Below are 21,544 nucleotides of genomic sequence, written 5' to 3'. Positions count from 1 at the left end.
GCATTGTCGGAACTAGAAGCACAAGCATTTCGCTACACTCGCATTAACATCTGGTAACCATGTGTATGTGACAAATAACATTTGATTTGATTTGAAATTGAACAACAATTCCATGTGAATCCGATAACTCTGATGTGTAGACTTTCCACTGAAGAGTTTGTCATCTTATCATTGATGAGAATGTCTCAGATGACAACCGAACTGACATCATATTCACTAAGTACCACCGCATTTGTTCAATTGGTCGGATTACCAGAATATAGTTAATTTCCCCCCACCTTCTGATGTTCCCAGAAACTCTATGCTAACCAAGGGTTTTTAAATGTAACATCAGTAGGGTAGAGAGAGGAAAAAGGGGGGAAGAGGTATTTATGACTGTCATAAACCTACCCCCAGGCCAACGTCATGACAGTTGGCAGACCATTCCATTGAAATGGAGCTCTATAGGAGAAAGCCCTGCCTCCAGCTGTTTGCTTGGAAATTGTATGAACAATAAGGCCTGCTGTATTTAGAACTAACTGAAGTTTATTGAGTGCCTTATCTGGGTAGCCGGAGAGTAGAGAATTGCAGTAGTATAATCTTGAAGTGACAAAAGTATTGCAATGTTACTAAGTTGTAAAAAGGCTGTTCAAAAGAGAGATCAGGGTCCAGAGTAACTTGAGGTCCTTATTTGAGATAACAAACATCTTGCAAAATTCGAGATTCATTGTCAGATTCGACAGCAGATCTCTTTGTTTCTTGGGACCTAAAATTAGCATCTCTGTTTTGTCAATGACCTCATCCACCTGAGCCGCGGCCAATTCACCCCACTATCATCTAGAAGGCGGAGACGGTACAGGTGCATAAAGCTGGGACCCAGAGACTGAAAAACAGCTTCTATCCCCAGGCCATCAGACTGTTAAAGAGCCACCACTAGACAGCCTCTGCCCTGTAGCCTGCCCTCCGCCCAGTACCCTACTCCGTCCAGTACCCTACTCTGCCTTTCAGTCACTTGCCGGGTGTACTCTACCATGCACCTTAGGGACTGCTGCCATATGTACATAGTCATTGAACACTGGTCACTTTAATAATGTTTGCATACTATTTATGTATTTACTGCTGTACAACATTTTGGATTTATTTCAAGATTTTGGATTATTCTGTGCTTGTTGACATTTACTGCATTGAGTGATAGGAAATAGGTTCAAAAGCATTTTGCTACATCCGTCATAACACCTGCTAAACTGTGTACACAAATGTTTTTATTTCCTTTGATTTGATATTTCAATGGCTTACTCTATGCCATCCTACCGTCCTCGCTTTCTCTTTATCCCCTAACTACCTTACCACCCACCCTTCCATGGTCCATGCCAGGTTGGACGTAACTGTCAGAGAAATGTAATCCTGCCATTGTTAAGTCTGTTCCTGTTCTGATGCGTCAAGACATAAATCTCAGGCTGCTGTCTAGCAGGCAGGCCCACATCTCTTCACACACACACACACACACACACACACACACACACACACACACACACACACACACACACACACACACACACACACACACACACACACACACACACACACACACACACACACACACAATCCCCCCCTGACAAGCTTTTTTCCAGGCTGTTCAGATGCTTTATCTCACCGCAATGACTTTGCCATTTGCATTTTTACCGATGACAATCTGCCAGCCTCTCGTTGAGAGATCAATTAAACACCTCTGTTGTGCACTACCCTCTGTGAAACATGTGTATCTGTCTGTCCGTCCGTCCGTCCGTCCGTCCGTGTGTGCGTGCGTGTGTGTTTGTGTGCGTGCGTGCGTGTGTGTGTGTGTGGAATAACTAAGATGGAAGAGACTTTGCCTGGAGATGTGTGTTAACACAATGTCATATGTGAACAAACCAAATAAAGGTGACAAGTGTGCACCTTGGAACAAACCCTAAAATAGCCACACTATCTGGGCCAGTGCAGCAGTACTGTCTGTCAGAACTTGTGAGGTCTCACCCAATGTGAGATGTTCCAGGAGAATGTCCCCCCGCCCATACACACACACTGGACCCCAGGAAAAGTAACTGCTGCTTCTGCAAAAGCTAATGGGGATGTAAATAAACAAATAAATAAATAAATCAGGGAGATGAAGGGTGCTCTGGAACTTCAAGAATGTTTGGGCTGACAGAGGCAATTTGTATGCATTAATCTCCCATCCACCCCTAACCAGTGCTCACAGAGTGCGGCCTCAAGTACTGAGCATGTGCAGAATCATGGGGCAAGCAGTGGAGTGAACGGAGAAGGAATAGCTAAGAGCAGACAGGAAATAATGAGAGAAAGAGTGCGAGAAAGGCGAGAGAAAGAGGAAGGAGGAGAGGGTGTGAGGGGATTGAAAAAAGAATGAAAAACAGTGCTTAAAGAACAGAGTGAGAAAGAGAGAGCAAGGAGAAAGAGAGGGAGAGGAAGAGAGAGAGAGACTTCTCACCAGCAGCTGTAGTTTTCACATCACTGCACAGAAAAACATGTAAGTGTATTTTACAAACCCAGCCATTTCCAAAAGTGCATCTGCATCCTCTAAATGAATTGTCTTAGCCATCTCAGTTATTATGTACACTGTTATCAATGTGTCTGAAAAGCAGTAATAATAACTGAGAAAAGTTATTAAAAGTAAAGGTTTTTATTAACATCTAAACTTTTACATTGACAACCCTTCAAAAGCATATTCTTCATCAGTTTTATACGTAAATCACAGCAATAAATACAATGTATTTCTCTTAATTAAAAAATAAAAAATCTTATAGCTTGACCACTGCGCTCCTTCTCCCTGTGCATCCACATGCATACATGCCAATTAAGAATGATCTTCCTCTTACCATCATCATCATCATCATCATATAATCTTTGTCAACATCATCGATATCTTCAGCAGCAGTTTTCACAAGATCATCAATAGAAATATGAAGGTCATTTCCAATTGAACTAACATATGCAGTGTGTACAGTGAATGTAGTCTCTGCTAACGCGGGAACATTGCTTTTAAATTTCAATCACGCTGTAACGCTGAACTTCCGCGATACGGATTGAATAAAGACCCTAGTTTCTTCAAAGCAAAACTAAAATAAAAAACAAACAACCAAAACAATACACAAAGCATCAAAGTTTATCATGCACATTCTTCATCATCACGGAACACAGTATCACAACAACGGTATTCAGCGTCATTACGGCCTGAATTAATTCACTTGATTTGTACTAAGATTAACTTCTTCATAAAAACAGTATTGTCCTTATTCACATATCGTATTGAGTAAGTTGGTTTGCTGTAGTGTTTTAAGGTAATGACATGAAGTGTAAAATGCATAGAATAGGTCACATGTCTTCATGCATTACTAAGAGTACAGTTGAAACCTGTAAACTGCATAAGTACAATGTCGTCCGAGATAAAACAGCTTTATTGTGCTTATAATGTACCAGCGAGGGTTTTTCAGGACACTCCGTCAAGGGGCATCACAGCACCCCATTCCTGACTCAACAGAAATGACCAAATCTGCTGATGTATCTAATGTAGTTGTCTATTCAGTCTTATATCCTTGTGTAACTCTAAGCCTAACGCTATATGCTGACTCCAACCCTAACGAGTTAACCCATACTAACTGGGTTAAATTGTAAAGGGGTTGTTTTTGGTAAATCTCCTGTTTGAGAGAATGAGCATAAAATCAGGCACCATTTGACAATCCAATTGCCTCGTTAGTAGTAGGACCTTGTGAGCTCCTACCGTTGGCATGATCCATCACTTTTTTGTTATTTACAACCAATAGGGTTTTTACAAATTGTTTTCTACGCTAATGTACGCTGGCCATAATGATTGTCATAATGATATAGATATATCGATATAGAAAATAAACTGTGTGATAAATACTTTTACAGAGGAAACTGTGAAGATAACAAATGTGTCTTTAAATACCCTGTCTTATACAAAAATGTCATGGGCGTAATGGGGTAAAAAAAAATGCAATAATACTTTTGGGGCTTAAACTTTGAAATGCATAATGCTACAGCAGCAGAGAGGAGGCAGGCAGCCTGAGGTGTATACTTAAGGACATGATACATAATAAGTTAGAACATATATGCTTCATGAATGGCACTCTTCGAATTGTGAATAACACAGTCAGTTAGCATCAGTCAACACCTTTGTGTGTGTCTCTCTCTTTAATACGCACCATTCTGACTGTTCTTTGAGGCTTCGGTAACAGCACAACTGTGCAGTCAGTGAGATACAGGAGAGAAATGGGACTCCATGACTGAAAAGAGAGAGAGAGAGAGAGAGAGAGAGAGAGAGAGAGAGAGAGAGAGAGAGAGAGAGAAGAAAAAAGAAACAAGTCCAACAACACCATAGGGGAGGAGTGGAGGAGAGGAGTGGAGGAGAGAAGAACCTTGGAGTCAGCGTCACAAAGCCTCTCCCTTGACGTGATCATTGTTGTTGAGTCCCAGTCTGGGCGAGGGCTTGCTCCTCATACCCTCTGTACCCCCCTGTGACGCCTCCTGGAAGAACAGACCAGGCATCCACATGGACATGATAATCCGTTTGTATTCCTTACGGAAGTTCTGGTTGAGCAGGCCGTAGATGATGGCGTTAAGGCAACTGTTGAAGTACGCCATGAAGTAGCTGACCACGAACAGCCACTCGGGGATCCGTGGCGCCACCGTCTCTGGGTCGATGGCCACGGCCAGACCGATGAAGTTGAGCGGCGCCCAGCAGATGGCAAAGAGCACAAACACCACGAACATGGTGATGAAGTTGCGCATGTCGCTGGGTTTGAGGCGGGGCTTCACCTCTGACTTCACCTTCCTCCTCACCTGGATGACCAGGATCCAGATCCTCAGGTAGCAGAAGGTAACCACGGCTATGGGCACAAAGAAATGAATCACCACCACGGTGATGGTGTACGATGTACTGACGGCCTGGGCAAAGGTACACGAATACACCCTGGGGTCGTACTGGAGCGACCCTACGAAGAAGTTTGGTATGATGGCCAGGATGGTGAGAAGCCAGATGAGCCCCACCAGTAAGAGGGTATTGCGGTAGCTGTACAGCCTGTCGTAGGAAAAGCTGTGGCAGATGTAACAGTAACGGTTGATGGCGATGCCGGTGATGTTGAAGATGGAGCCAATGACGCTCAGGCCCATCAGGAAACCACTGACCTAGAAAGAGAGAGCAAAAAACAGAAGCCCTGTTTATACTTGGTTCTAACATTCAGCCTTTGTCGTGATCTTGTCCACATTCTGAATTTGCCCACATTTTCAGAAATACGTCTCCGCATTGTGACCATATTTACTCGTCCCTCCCTGTATGCAAATTATTTGACAGCTATTCTTTCCAAATAATATTGATTTATTTTAAGCCATATGGATGCCATAAGTCAATGGTGCCACCTGTAAATGATTTCAGAAGGCAGGATTATTATGAGTTAAATGGTTTCATTGTCCAGCTCCGTCTATATTTGTAAGATATCCAGACACAATGAGTGCCTGACTACCTCCCGAGGTGGTCAGGAAGATCTAATCATAGTCAAATGACAATCTGTATTTTAATCATCTACACCAGTATAAAAATGTGGGCACAATCAGAATGTGGTCAAGATCAAGATAAATAACATGTTAGAACCAGGTATAAACAGGGCTAGAAAGGCAGAGAGACAGACAGACAGACAGACAGACAGACAGAGAGACAGACAGACAGACAGACAGACAGACAGACAGACAGACAGACAGACAGACAGGCAGGCAGGCAGGCAGGCACACAGACAAACAGGTCTTAGTCACTTTGCACTGTGTCTCTCCCAGCGACCAGCCGTCATGGAAGATGGCGTAGAGCACCAATGGGTAGGGGTAGAAGGCCACCACGAGGTCAGCAAAGGCCAGGCTCACCACAAACACGTTCCCTACAGAGGAGAGAGACCACAACACATTAGCTTATTGGTCCTTTATCAAGGGAAAGGGTAAGGGTTAGGATTGTGGCTAGGGTTAGGTTTAGATTTGAGGCTAGGGATAGGTTTGAGGTTAGGGTTGAACCGGGGTGTGCACATGAAGCTAGGGTTAGTGTGAAGGTAAAGGTTAGGGTTAGTGCTTAAAATTGCATTTGAGTTAAAAAGTGCTTGGCCGTGTCACAATACCTGTATTTGTGTTCTAAATAGTAGACATTTTGGGTATGTGAAAAAATGTAGTTTTATAGTATGTGAAATTTAGAAATGTTGTATGCTTTAAATGACAGGATGTCATATTAATTTAAGCTTTTGATCTATTAGAATTCACTGCATACAATTAAGGAAGAGAATCGTCTTTCGAGACCCACGTGTGTCTGACAACAGCTGAGGCGATCCGCTGTACCAAAATGAACGCATGGCTGGAATCAACGCAATAGTGCATTAGATGACCCATTCTCAGTAGGATGAACCTAGTATGATGATATTTTTTGCTTACTGCATTCGTTTTTACTAAACAGTACATTATAAATAGTATGTAGTACACTGTGGGTTAGTTGGGGAGGACGGGCTTGTGGCAATGGCTGGAGAGGAATAAGTGGAATGGTAGCAAATACATCAAACATGTGGTTTCCATTTGTTTGATACCATTCCATTAGCGCCGTTCCAGCCATTATTATGAGCCGTCCTCCCCTCAGCAGCCTCCATACATATACAGTACATGGCATCCTCTGCCACTTCACGATCAGGCTGGAAGTCAAGGGCCGTGACCAACATCTGATTTACCTACTACTTATTTCATCTGCATACTTAAAATGCATACTGTGTGCTATTTATACTTCATTGCATATCAATCAAACAGACACAACCACCCAACTAGAAACACACACCTGCTATCATCCTACCTTGCATATCAATCACACAGACACAACCACCCAACTAGAAACACACACCTGCTATCATCCTACCTTGCATATCAATCAAACAGACACAACCATCCAACTAGAAACACACACCTGCTATCATCCTACCTTGCATATCAATCACACAGACACAACCACCCAACTAGAAACACACACCTGCTATCATCCTACCTTGCATATCAATCAAACAGACAACCATCCAACTAGAAACACACACCTGCTATCATCCTACCTTGCATATCAATCAAACAGACACAACTATCCACCGAAAAACAAACACCTGCTATCATTCAAATACATTTGCTCATTGAATCACATCTCATTACCTTTTCCCTGGGTCTAATTTCCTGTGTTATACTGCACTATTCCCACCACACGGGTCAACCAAGATTAAAGGAGATTTCTGCTCGGTAATGACTTGGAAGTCGAGATTGACTTGAGGACAAGTATGGAATGTTAAGGGACTTAGAGACGGCGTAGAGAGAATAGAAAGAGGATGTATCTTTAGTAGAAGAATATATAAACTAGAGTGATATGAGCACGATTTCTCAGACAGATCTGTTGTGTTGTTAGCACGCAGGATGCTAAGCTAAGCCATGGGGTCTCAGAGCTGACTCACTCGATCGCTCGTCACCAAGCTAATTGAATGAGAAAAGGTACACGGCTCCTAATTGCCTTGTGAAAACAATCATTGTGTCAAGTCACTCCCACTTTGCCAAGACAAAATAAAGTATGTGTACTGTGCAGTGGACACGGGGGAGTAGATTGTTAGGGTTAGCATATTAGCATGCACTATGTACTTTTCATTCTCCTAGATATGCTCCTCATTTTGAATGGCTGTTAATTTCCACCTTAGCCTGCGTACTAATATTCATAATCGTCAGTCTAAATTGTTCCGATGCAAGGCCTTACCTCAGACCAGCCATTCTCCCTCTACAATGTACTGTATTGTACTGAAATTTACTCTACTCAACAGTACTCCACTGAACTCTACTCTACTGTACAGTACTGTACTGTACTCCATTGAACTCTACTCTACTGTACTGTACTGTTCTGAACTCTACTGTTCTGAACTCAACTCAACTCTACTGTGCCGTGCCGTACTGTACACTACTGTACACTACTGTACACTACTGAGCTCTACTGTGCTATACTTTGATGTCCAAACTTGTGAAACATAGACGTTTATGATTGGTTCAGATTTGGTCTTGTTTGGGGGCTGAGCTCATAAAAATAATAGCCAGTGTGAAGAATAATACCCAAAATATGCAGAGGAGGATATTGGATATTCCTACCTTTGTGTACCTATTCAGGATACATCACTATGAAGAGAATGACATTTATATCCATAATTATGCATTTCTGTATAGTACAGCTAGGGACCAATGACGAAATTCTGTTACCGCAATTCCATTACCAGGTATAATTCCCCTTCACATACTGTAGTTCAATAACCAAAATATGTTTTTTCAAAGTCAAGGATTCATGTCATAGCTGACACCTCATTCTTCTACAGACATCTTTGATACAGAGTGTTTAGACATGGTCACATAAAAAACTGAGGGAGATTTTACCTAAATTCTGTTACCAAACATCTGCACAGTTTTTACAGTAAATTTGTTTTGGTAACATTTTCAGTGTAAATTGTAAAAAATATTCCTTGTGCATGGATTTGTATGGTTTGTTCAAATTTTAAATCAATCATTTTTTGTTTGGCATACATTTTAGATGCAAAAAAATCTGAGTCTCAGTGCAATTTCGTTACCGTGGAATGACCCATTACTGTCTCCTCCAGTTAATATTCCAGGTATTAAAATGAATGATATTGCTGCTCCGGTCCAATGGCTACGGAAGGAAGGGAAAGAGGCCTATGCTTCATGAAAAAATTATTTCCAAAAATTGCCTGCCACTTCAAAGACATTTCTCTCCTTCCGACTTTTCCACTGTGCTTCCATCTTTACTCTGTTCACTATTCCCCTCTGCTTGTCCTTTTCCCCATCTCGACATCACTCTCTGACATTTCTACTTCCTCATATCTATCGCTATACTTTCTACACCTATTAGAACAACAGTTGTGAAGTTATAATAGGTGCTAAACAACATACCTTGAAGAGGCAATGTGCAGTTCCGAAAAATGTCACCACATAGACAGAGCTATGGACGTATGGGCAAATTGGCACATGGTGGGCGAAACACATGTGGATAATACCATGAGCTCACATTGGGTACAAATAGGGCCAATGTGAAGCCGATGAGCCCAATGTGGTCAGCCTACATGAGGACATTATTTTAGCCCTGGGCCCACATCATGTCGGTCATGGCCGTAACTAAATATGAGGACAACGAGGTCCGGACCTTGGTTATTTTATATATATATATATACAGTTGAAGTCGGAAGTTTACATACACCTTAGCCAAATGCATTTAAACTATGTTTTTCAGTTTTCCTGACATTTAATCCTAGTAAAAAATCCCTGTCTTAGGACAGTTAGGATCACCACTTTACTTTAAGAATGTGAAATGTCAAAATAAAAGTAGAGAGAATTACTTATTTCAGCTTTTATTTCTTTCATCACATTCCCAGTGGGTCAGAAGTTTACATACACTCAAGTAGTATTTGGTAGCATTGCCTTGAAATTGTTTAACTTGGATCAAACGTTTTGGGTAGCCTTCCACAACCTTCCCACAATAAATTGGGTGAATTTTGGCTCATTCCTCCTGACAGAGCTGGTGTAACTGAGCCAGGTTTGTAGGCCTCCTTGCTTGCACACACTTTTTCAGTTCTGGCCACAGATTTTCCATAGGGTTGAGGTCAGGGCTTTGTGATGGCCACTCTAATACCTTGACTTTGTTGTCCTTAAGCCATTTTGCCACAACTTTGGAAGTATTCTTGGGGTCATTGTCCATTTCGAAGACCCATTTGCCACCAAGCTTTAACTTCCTGACTGATGTCTTGAGATGTTGCTTTAATACATCCACATAATTATCCACCCTCATGATGCCATCTATTTTGTGAAGTGCACCAGTCCCTCCTGCAGCAAAGCACCCCCACAATATGATGCTGCCACCCCCGTGCTTCACGGTTGGGATGGTGTTCTTCGGCTTGCAAGCCTCCCCCTTTTTCCTCCAAACATTGCGATGGTCATTATGGCCAAACAGTTCTATTTTTGTTTCATCAGACCAGAGGACATTTCAACAAAAAGTATGTGCTTTGTCCCCATGTGCAAACCGTAGGCAGTGACTTCTTCCTTGCTGAGCGGCCTTTCAGGTTATGTCGATATAGGACTCGTTTTACTGTGGATATAGATACTTTTGTACCTGGTTCCTCCAGTATATTCCCAAGGTCCTTTGCTGTTTTTCTGGGACTGATTTGCACTTTTTACACCAAAGTACCTTCATCTCTAGGAGACAGAACGTGTCTCCTTCCTGAGCGGTATGACGGCTGCGTGGTCCCATGCTATTTATACTTGTGTACTATTGTTTGTACAGATGAACCTGATACCTTTAGGTGTTTGGAAAATCGCTCCCAAGGATGAACCAGACTTGTGGAGGTCTACAATTTTTCTTCTGAGGTCTTGGCTGATTTCTTTTGATTTTCCCATGATGTCAAGCAAAAAGGCAGTGAGTTGAAGGTAGGCCTTAAAATACATCCACAGGTACACCACCAATTGACTCAAATTATGTCAATTAGCCTATCAGATACTTCTAAAGCCATGACATCATTTTCTGGAATTTAGTCAACTTAGTGCTGACGCCACTGGAATTGTGATACAGTGAATTATAAATGAAATAATCTGTCTGTAAGCAATTGTTGGAAAAATTACTTGTGTCATGCACAAGTACTAACCGACTTGCCAAAACTATAGTTTGTTAACAATACATTTGTGGAGTGGTTGAAAAACTAGTTTTAATGACTTCCGACTTCAACTGTACGTACACAATTAAGAAAATCAATTATGGGTCAACATCTAAGTATTGCTCCCAGCATTGATCAAAGCTCAGAATGCTTATATTCATGATCTGACTGAGTTCTAATCACATCTGAAAAAGATAGGCTACTAAGTTCTCATAATAACTTTGCTTTGCATAGAGTAGGTTACTGAGAGAGACAGTGATGTGGCGCTCAGTTGTGAGGCAGGCTGCAATCCATGCAGGAGAAGCAGAGCGAGAGAGCGAGAGAGAGCGAGAGAGCAAGCAGAAAGAGAGGTTAGTACAGTGGTTCCCAAACTTGGGGTCAGACCCCCATGCGGGGTTCCTGAGAAAATCTATACTAATCTTATCAAACATGTTAGGAACATAACTTTAAAAAAATAAGATATGTTTCAATTTGAACATCTCATACAGTATCTCTCTTTACATAAATACGGTATCTATTTGTAGCCCCCCACAATGCCACCACTCCCAGATGGATCTCACTAAAACTCAAATGCTGGTGACAGCCCCCTGATGCCAATGCGGGCATGTTTACTGGGTAGTTACAGTACTTGGCACCAATACAGTCTACTGGAGATAGGGAGATGTAAAAACCCACCAACAGACTCTTTGGAGAGTAAAGCTTCAGACCTGGGGCGGGAGCGAGGGAATATAAGAGATTATCCAGTTGAATACTGAGAGAGAGAGAGAGACAGAGAGAGACAGAGAGAGAAGAGAGAGAGACAGAGAGAGAGGAGAGAGAGACAGAGGGATAGAGACAGAGAGAGACAGACAGAGAGACAGAGAGAGAGAGAGAGAGAGAGAAGAGAGAGGGAGAGAGAAGAGAAGAGACAGAGAGAAGAGAGATAGAGAGAGAAGAGAGAGGGAGAGAGAAGAGAGACAGAGAGAGAAGAGAGAGAGACAGAGAGAGAGAGAGAGAGAGAGAGAGAGAGAGAGAGAGAGAGAGAGAGAGAGAGAAGAGGGCTGCTGTAGGCCTTTTTTAATTTCCCTCTCCACGCTAGCACAAACGGGGCCAAGGCTATGCGCGATCTGAGAACTTTTCCTCTGGGAGAAAGACAGACACACACGCACAAACACACGCACAAACACAAGCGTGTCTTTGGAGTGTTCCATCAAACAGCAATTACACAATCCAGTTGCTAGGCACACACAAACACATTTGTTGTCTCAGTTGGCATAACCCACTTAGAATGCAATGTTAATTCAAAATTTGCATTAACCGATGAGGAAAACTGTGCTTTGTTATTGATTTAACATAATCTAATATACCCTTCTCTGCCAATGCAATTTCCTCCTACCACCCCCTTTGGCATTCCCCAACCACATTGGCACTGTGGTCCCTCTGGCACTTTTCTGCCTCTCACACTCTTTACTTTATAAGTCTCTCTATATACACTACAGGTCAAACGTTTTAGAACACCTACCTACAAATGGATACAATCAGAGAAAGAGACAGACAGAGAGAGAGAGAAAGAGAGAGAGCCAGTTTCATCAGAGCACTTGATGGTTTTTGAGACTGCACTTGAAGAAACTTTTTATATTTGACATTCTTCAAAGTAGCCACCTTTTGCCTTTATGACAGCTTTGCACACTCTTGGCATTCTCTCAACCAGCTTCATGAGGTAGTCACCTGGAGTGTGTTTCAATTAACAGGTGTGCCTTGTGAAAAGTTGATTTGTGGAATTTCTTTCCTTCTTAATGCATTTGAGCCAATCAGTTGTGTTGTGACAAGGTAGGGTTGGTATACAGAAGATATTTGGTAAAAGACCAAGTCCATATTATGGCAAGAACAGCTCAAATAAGAAAAGAGAAACGACAGTCCATCATTACTTTAAGACATGAGGGTCAGTCAATCCTGAAATTGTCAAGAACTTTGAAAGTTTCTTCAAGTGCAGTCACAAAAACCATCAAGCGCTATGATGAAACTGTCTCTCTCTCTTTCTCTCTCTCTGTCTGTTTAACAGTTTTTAGGTTACTACATGATTCCATATGTGTTATTTCATAGTGTTGATGTCTTCACTATTATTCTACAATGTAGAAAATAGTAAAAATAAAGAAAAACACTTTTGACAAGATACGCATCCCAACTGCTCTGCTAAATCCTCCAAAGCAGTCTCCAGTATCTCTGGCACGTACTGTAACTCATCTATACATTTTTAAGGGGAGTGGCAATCAATATCCTTTTATCGATGTACAGGAGCTGATTCTGTCATTCATCAGACCTTGTTTTGTGGTTAGGCAAGGCCAGACCAAACTAATCTAGCACCCTACTTGCCCCCGCTACAGTTTCCAATTCTCCTAGGATTTTCACTTGGAAAAGATGGCCCCTGCTCACACACTAACCTTCCTCATCCATCACTCTTACGGTCAGACAAGGCCAAGGTCAGTCCTAACTGCCTGCCAAGCAATTCACCACTTTTCTTTCTCAGTGTCCCCTAGGCTGGCCTAGTGGTATTTAATGGAGAAAAGGTGGCCATAGTGGTGTCCATTCCTATACTATTTCCCTTATCCATCTCTCCTTCATTTGATGTTGGGCAATGCCCATGCAAGACAGGACAGGACAGTCCCAACAGCCACCCTGCAGCAGCCTCCATCCCACTCCCCTCCACTGGCATGGCAGGGTCCTTGGCTGGCCAAAACTGTGCCTGATCATCTCTACCCAGCAGGAGCTCTGAGTGTCAACCAGAGTCCATCCTGTGCCTGCCGTGAGGTCAACGCCACTCTTGTCAGCCCTATAGTCACGTGGAGAATTGTCATCTTTATCAGAAAATTGCCATCAATATCCGAAACTTTGAATATCCCACGGAGCACAATTAAATACATTATTAAAAAATGGAAAGAACATGGCACCACAACTGTTAGGAATTTTATGAATAATGACTAAACAATATCTACATTTTAAATAGAACTATAACTAATGAAACTTATACTCTGTTTTATTATATCTGATTAATAATATTAATTCATAAGGAAGGGATTGTAGAGCATGAAAAAGGGGGTAATTAAATAAAATAAATACCATTCCAGCTAGGTTGGAGAAGACTGGAATTGTGGGTTTTAAGTAAGCAGAAAGGATCGTTAACCTATGGTTGAACCAACTCAACTTAGCTCCGGGATGTTTAGATAAGGCAGAGAGTGTTTTCCTGGGTTTTCCATTATCTGGAACTGTCTTCTAAATAGTGATGGATGAAGGTGAAGATTCCAGAAGTTAATCTAGATAAGTGTGTGTCTGCAGTGAGTGAGCTAGTGGGTTGGAATAAACTATTGAATCTGTTCTGTCCTTGTCGATAGGAGGAATTAGAATAAATAACCTATGACATCATATTTTGTATATAAACTGTTGTTCGTGGTTTCATGGGAGCACGCTCCGAGAATAAATAATATTATCTCATTTTGATTAGACTGGTCTCTGTCTATTTTATGCAAATAAGAATCTTACAAATTCTCATAGAATAGACTAAGTTAATTCAATTAATGAAAACATATTGGAATTATGAAATTACATTAACAACAACAAACCTGCAAAAAGAGGGCCGTCCACCAAAACTCACAGACTAGGCAAGGAGGTCATTGATCAGAGAGGCAACAAAGAGACCAAAGATAACCCTGAAGGAACTGCAAAGCTCCACAGAGGAGATTGGAGTATCTGTCCATTGGACCACTTTAAGCCGTAAACTCCACAGAGCTGGGCTTTACAGAAGAGTGTCCAGAAAAAAGCCATTGCATGAAGAAAGAAATAAGCAAACACGTTTGGTGTTGGCAAAAGGCACGTGAGAACTCCCCAAACATATGGAAGAAGGTCCTCTGGTCATATTAGACTAAAATTGAGCTTTTTGGCCATCAAGGAAAATGCTATGTCTGGCGCAAACCCAACACCTCCCATCACCCCGAGAACACCATCCCCACAGTGATGCATGGAGGTGGCAGCCCAGACCTCAATCCAATTGATAATCTGTGGTATGACTTAAAGATTGCTGTACACCAGCGGAACCCATCCAACTTGAAGGAGCTGGAGCAGTTTTGCCTTGAAGAATGGGCAAAAATCCCAGTGGCTAGATGTGCAAAGCTTATAGAGACATACCCCAAGAGACTTGCAGCTGTAATTGCTGCAAAAGGTGGCTCTACAAAGTATTGACTTTTGGGGGGTGAATAGTTACAGTATGCAGCTCAAGTTTTCTTTTTTTTGTCTTATTTCTTGTTTGTTTCACAATAAAAAATATTTTGCATCTTCAAAGTGGTAGGCATGTTGTGTAAATCAAATGATACAAACCCCCCCAAAATCTATTTTAATTCCAGGTTGTAAGGCAACAAAATAGGAAAAATTCCAAGGGGGGTGAATACTTTCGCATGCCACTATACATCCTCGTGCATGGGTGTGTTTCCCTGTCAGGAATGCCATGCCACGGTTGCCCTTAGTTTGAAGATGTAATCCGAAGACAGGTGTTTCCTGTAGCTATCATACTCAAAATGTGCTCCTCCAGAAAGTGGAGTAACACTTTTGCAGCTCCACTACACAATATATATATATTTTACATGCAGCGTTCGACAGGATTACCAACACAGACTGACAAGCTTCTATGGCAGACGCTTCTGAACTCCCCCCTCGGCATGTCCAGCCCACTCATTATCTCAGCCAATCATGGCTAGTGGGAAGGTTGCTCACTTTTTCTGTGGCTTAACCAACAAGGCTCGTAATTTAACAATTTTATTTGTATTTACAGATGGCATACAAGTTTGTTATTAAGGCGCATGAAAGTTCACATGTTCAAGATGGCATTTCTGCAACAAAAAAAAAACATTTTGAAGTGGAGACGTGCGACACACGCCTAGTTTCCTGAATCGGGCCACATTTTACATCAAACAATTTAACTTTATTTCTAGTTTAATCACTCTCTCACACACACGCACACACACGCACACACACGCACACACACACACACACACACACACACACACACACACACACACACACACACACACACACACACACACACACACACACACACACACACTGCTAGATGATGACCTCTGGGTCATGGTTAATCTTTTCCCTTGCAGCCCAGTGGTGTGATAAGTTTGATTCGGTATCACCTTACGCATCTTCTCTAATGGCATCATCAGGCAACTGAACTTTAACCCTTCAAATCAAATCAAATCAAATCAAATTTTATTTGTCACATACACATGGTTAGCAGATGTTAATGCGAGTGTAGCGAAATGCTTGTGCTTCTAGTTCCGACAATGCAGTAATAACAAGTAATCTAACTAACAATTCCAAACTACTGTCTTGTACACAGTGTAAGGGGATAAAGAATATGTACATAAGGATATATGAATGAGTGATGGTACAGAGCAGCATAGGCAAGATACAGTAGATGGTATCGGGTACAGTATGTACAAATGAGATGAGTATGTAAACAAAGTGGCATAGTATAGTATAAAGTGGCTAGTGATACATGTATTACATAAGGATACCGTCGATGATATAGAGTACAGTATATACGTATGCGTATGAGATGAATAATGTAGGGTAAGTAACATTTATATAAGGTAGCATTGTTTAAAGTGGCTAGTGATATATTTACATCATTTCCCATCAATTCCCATTATTAAAGTGGCTGGAGTTGAGTCAGTGTCAGTGTGTTGGCAGCAGCCACTCAGTGTTAGTGGTGGCTGTTTAACAGTCTGATGGCCTTGAGATAGAAGCTGTTTTTCAGTCTCTCGGTCCCAGCTTTGATGCACCTGTACTGACCTCGCCTTCTGGATGATAGCGGGGTGAACAGGCAGTGGCTCGGGTGGTTGATGTCCTTGATGATCTTTATGGCCTTCCTGTGACATCGGGTGGTGTAGGTGTCCTGGAGGGCAGGTAGTTTGCCCCCGGTGATGCGTTGTGCAGACCTCACTACCCTCTGGAGAGCCTTACGGTTGAGGGCGGTGCAGTTGCCATACCAGGCGGTGATACAGCCCGCCAGGATGCTCTCGATTGTGCATCTGTAGAAGTTTGTGAGTGCTTTTGGTGACAAGCCGAATTTCTTCAGCCTCCTGAGGTTGAAGAGGCGCTGCTGCGCCTTCTTCACGATGCTGTCTGTGTGAGTGGACCAATTCAGTTTGTCTGTGATGTGTATGCCGAGGAACTTAAAACTTGCTACCCTCTCCACTACTGTTCCATCGATGTGGATAGGGGGGTGTTCCCTCTGCTGTTTCCTGAAGTCCACAATCATCTCCTTAGTTTTGTTGACGTTGAGTGTGAGGTTGTTTTCCTGACACCACACTCCGAGGGCCCTCACCTCCTCCCTGTAGGCCGTCTCATCGTTGTTGGTAATCAAGCCTACCACTGTTGTGTCGTCCGCAAACTTGATGATTGAGTTGGAGGCGTGCGTGGCCACGCAGTCGTGGGTGAACAGGGAGTACAGGAGAGGGCTCAGAACGCAACCTTGTGGGGCCCCAGTGTTGAGGATCAGCGGGGAGGAGATGTTGTTGCCTACCCTCACCACCTGGGGGCGGCCCGTCAGGAAGTCCAGTACCCAGTTGCACAGGGCGGGGTCGAGACCCAGGGTCTCGAGCTTGATGACGAGCTTGGAGGGTACTATGGTGTTGAATGCCGAGCTGTAGTCGATGAACAGCATTCTCACATAGGTATTCCTCTTGTCCAGATGGGTTAGGGCAGTGTGCAGTGTGGTTGAGATTGCATCGTCTGTGGACCTATTTGGGCGGTAAGCAAATTGGAGTGGGTCTAGGGTGTCAGGTAGGGTGGAGGTGATATGGTCCTTGACTAGTCTCTCAAAGCACTTCATGATGACGGATGTGAGTGCTACGGGGCGGTAGTCATTTAGCTCAGTTACCTTAGCTTTCTTGGGAACAGGAACAATGGTGGCCCTCTTGAAGCATGTGGGAACAGCAGACTGGTATAGGGATTGATTGAATATGTCCGTAAACACACCGGCCAGCTGGTCTGCGCATGCTCTGAGGGCGCGGCTGGGGATGCCATCTGGGCCTGCAGCCTTGCGAGGGTTAACACGTTTAAATGTCTTACTCACCTCGGCTGCAGTGAAGGAGAGACCGCATGTTTTCGTTGCAGGCCGTGTCAGTGGCACTGTATTGTCCTCAAAGCGGGCAAAAAAGTTATTTAGTCTGCCTGGGAGCAAGACATCCTGGTCCGTGACTGGGCTGGGTTTCTTCCTGTAGTCCGTGATTGACTGTAGACCCTGCCACATGCCTCTTGTGTCTGAGCCGTTGAATTGAGATTCTACTTTGTCTCTGTACTGGCGCTTAGCTTGTTTGATAGCCTTGCGGAGGGAATAGCTGCACTGTTTGTATTCGGTCATGTTACCAGACACCTTGCCCTGATTAAAAGCAGTGGTTCGCGCTTTCAGTTTCACACGAATGCTGCCATCAATCCACGGTTTCTGGTTAGGGAATGTTTTAATCGTTGCTATGGGAACGACATCTTCAACGCACGTTCTAATGAACTCGCACACCGAATCAGCGTATTCGTCAATGTTGTTATCTGACGCAATACGAAACATCTCCCAGTCCACGTGATGGAAGCAGTCTTGGAGTGTGGAGTCAGCTTGGTCGGACCAGCGTTGGACAGACCTCAGCGTGGGAGCCTCTTGTTTTAGTTTCTGTCTGTAGGCAGGGATCAACAAAATGGAGTCGTGGTCAGCTTTTCCGAAAGGGGGGCGGGGCAGGGCCTTATATGCGTCGCGGAAGTTAGAGTAACAATGGTCCAAGGTCTTTCCTCCCCTGGTTGCGCAATCGATATGCTGATAAAATTTGGGGAGTCTTGTTTTCAGATTAGCCTTGTTAAAATCCCCAGCTACAATGAATGCAGCCTCCGGATAAATTGTTTCCAGTTTGCAGAGAGTTAAATAAAGTTCGTTCAGAGCCATCGATGTGTCTGCTTGGGGGGGGATATATACGGCTGTGATTATAATCGAAGAGAATTCTCTTGGTAGATAATGCGGTCTACATTTGATTGTGAGGAATTCTAAATCAGGTGAACAGAAGGATTTGAGTTCCTGTATGTTTCTTTCATCGCACCATGTCACGTTAGTCATAAGGCATTCACCTCCAACCTAAAGGTTTACCATCCACCGTACTCTGCCTGGAGAAACCCCCAGGGTGTGTCTGGAACCCTATTGACTACATTCTTAGAAAATTGGCACTATCTAGAACCTAGAAAGGTTCTTTGGCTGTCGCCATAGGAGAACTGTTTGAAGAACCCTTATTGGTTCCAGGTAGATCCATTTTCGGTTCCATTTTGAAACCTTTCCACAGAGGGTACTACATGGAACCCAAAATGTTCTAACTGAAACCAAAAAGGATTCTACCTGGAACCAGATATTGTTTTCCTATGGGGACAGTTGAAGAACCCTTTTGGAACCCTTTTTTCTAAGAATGTATATAGTGCCCTACTTTTGATCAGAGCCTGATGGGTTCACTATATAGGGAATAGGGTGTGTCGTGACGTTGTTATCGTTAATGTGATGACATGCTATTTATCGAAAAAGAAACTATGTTTATTATTACTTGATTAATTTAATCATGTAACAATTAACTCAGTAACCTGGGGCAACACAGAAGAAAAAAAAACATCAATCCCTCTATACCTCCCGGATTGCAGGAGGGAGCAATATCTCTGTAGAACTAACTATCTACTGTAACCTGATTCTTACAGGACAGTTATGACAGGTGCCATTTCTGATTTACATGCATTTAGTATTTATTGACACTTCAGAGTGTTTCATCATTATAACTACCACAATGTGGTAATGTGGTGTATCACTCGTATACTAACTATGTTGATAACTACACACAGACATAGCCACACAATGGATGCAATCAGAGAGAGAGAGAGAGAGAGAGAGAGAGAGAGAGAGAGAGAGAGAGAGAGAGAGAACAGACCCACAAAGAATTAAAAAACAAATCCAATGTTGATAAACTCCCATATCTATATTGGGTAAAATACCACATTGTGCCATCACAGCAGCAATATTTGTGACCTGTTGCCACAAGAAAAGGGCAACCAGTGAATAACAAACACCATTGGAAATACAACCCATATTTATTTATTTTCCCTTTTGTAGTTTAACTATTTGCACATCGTTACAGCACTGTATATAGACATAATATGACATGTAATGTTTACTGTTCATTTTTATTGTTTATTTCACTTTTGTTTACTATCTATTTCACTTGATTTGGCAATGTAAACATATGTTTCCCATGCCAATAAAGCCCCTTGAATTTAATTGAATTGAAAGAGATAGAGAAAGAGACAGAGAAAGAGATAGAGAGTGAGAGAGACAGACAGACAGACAGACAGACAGACAGACAGACAGACAGACAGATAAACTACAGTGTCAGACCTTAACCTAAACATTAACCCCTACACTCATGTAAAATAAAAAGCATGTCTATTTTATTTACCACATTTAGAACACAGTTTTGTAATTGCTTACATCAATAAGTAAGTCCATAGAGCAGTGCAGAGCCTCAAGGTCTTACCAGGCTTAGCACTACACGTCTGTGTATAATTCCCCAAGATGGACCTAGCTATGGAAAGAAACAACCACTACAGAGATAAGAACTGACCTACCGAAGGCAATCTCGGTTGAGCTTTTTGTGCTAATCCCAAATTGTTAAGATTTTCAGGAAATATCTTGTAATTTTTCTATTTTCTCTGTTGTTATGTAAAAATGTTTGTTGAGTCATTCATAGCTTCCTATATTTATATTCAAATTCCGTATCACATTCTGCTCTTGTTCCCAGTAAATATGAATAAGGAACTGTGAAGAAAACCTATGTTCTGAACGATGAATGATTTAATCGCGTGCTGAATGCATTTATCCCTTCTTTCCTCATTAGACAAACAGCTGTTCCCAGTTTTATCTCGTAGCTTCCTGTGAGTTAGCGATACAGATTTACTAGAGCCCTAACTGTGACCCCGTTATACAACCCTGACCCCGGGCCAGCTCTTACTCATCACGATCATCACAGCTTAGCTGGAGAAAGCCAGAGGGTAGAGGAGAGAGTGTGAAGTGGGTGGCAGGATGGGCTGTGTTGGGGTCAGTCTGGAGAGAGCAGAGAGTGGGTAGCACAGCACTGGTGTCCGGATGGGGTGTGTTGGGGTCAGCGCTAACAACAGCTAGGTTAATCGGGGTAAATAAAGGATCTAGAAAGAGAGGCTGAGGGTGAGTGAACCTCGTCGTCCTGCAGGGTGCCTCAGCTACAATAGCTACACCTGGTTGGTTTATATTTACAGGTTGGAGGGGAGGAGACAACACCATTTGTCCAGATACTAACACTGAGGGGGAACAAAAGCCACGGCTGGTTCTGTAGAATAAAACTAAGGCTGGTTTGGCAGACATACACTGAGGCAGACGATGTCAGGGCAAGTTAAGAAATACAAGAACAGCAAGGGGGAAATAAAGCTAGTCTAGAAAAACAAAGAGCCTCCATCAGGTATCACTTTGCATTGAGGGGTATAAGTGATGTTAGAGGTGTCTCATTCTTGTACCAGCTCTGCTCTCTCTTTCTAAACGGTGCAGAGACAATCGACAAGCCAATGTGCTGCTAAACAACAGAAACCATAAGTAGGTAAAGAGATAACAAGATGAACAGAACAAATGGATCGCACCATTCTGCCGTAACTAAGAAAATAACCAGTGGTGGAAAAAGTACTCAATTGTCATACTTGAGTAAAAGTAAAGATACCTTAATAGAAAA

General features: G+C 42.6%; 1 protein-coding gene across 1 annotated transcript in view; it reads right to left on the bottom strand.

The window, feature by feature from the left end:
- Positions 1-2,640: 2,640 nt before the first annotated feature.
- LOC139386146 (melatonin receptor type 1B-B-like) overlaps positions 2,641-21,544 on the bottom strand; it is a 74,227-nt gene continuing 55,323 nt past the window's right edge. Inside the window, exons 2-3 of the mRNA XM_071131597.1 lie at positions 5,800-5,918; positions 2,641-5,178 (exon numbers count right to left, since the gene is read on the bottom strand). Coding sequence (XP_070987698.1) covers positions 4,423-5,178; positions 5,800-5,918 — 875 coding nt within the window. The 3' untranslated portion in view covers positions 2,641-4,422. The remainder of the gene's footprint in view (positions 5,179-5,799; positions 5,919-21,544) is intronic.

The sequence above is a fragment of the Oncorhynchus clarkii genome, chromosome 27, assembly GCF_045791955.1.
Source record: "Oncorhynchus clarkii lewisi isolate Uvic-CL-2024 chromosome 27, UVic_Ocla_1.0, whole genome shotgun sequence".
NCBI lineage: Eukaryota > Metazoa > Chordata > Actinopteri > Salmoniformes > Salmonidae > Oncorhynchus > Oncorhynchus clarkii.
The sequence above is the reverse complement of the archived record's forward strand: the minus strand, read 5'-3'. Positions and strand labels throughout refer to the sequence as shown.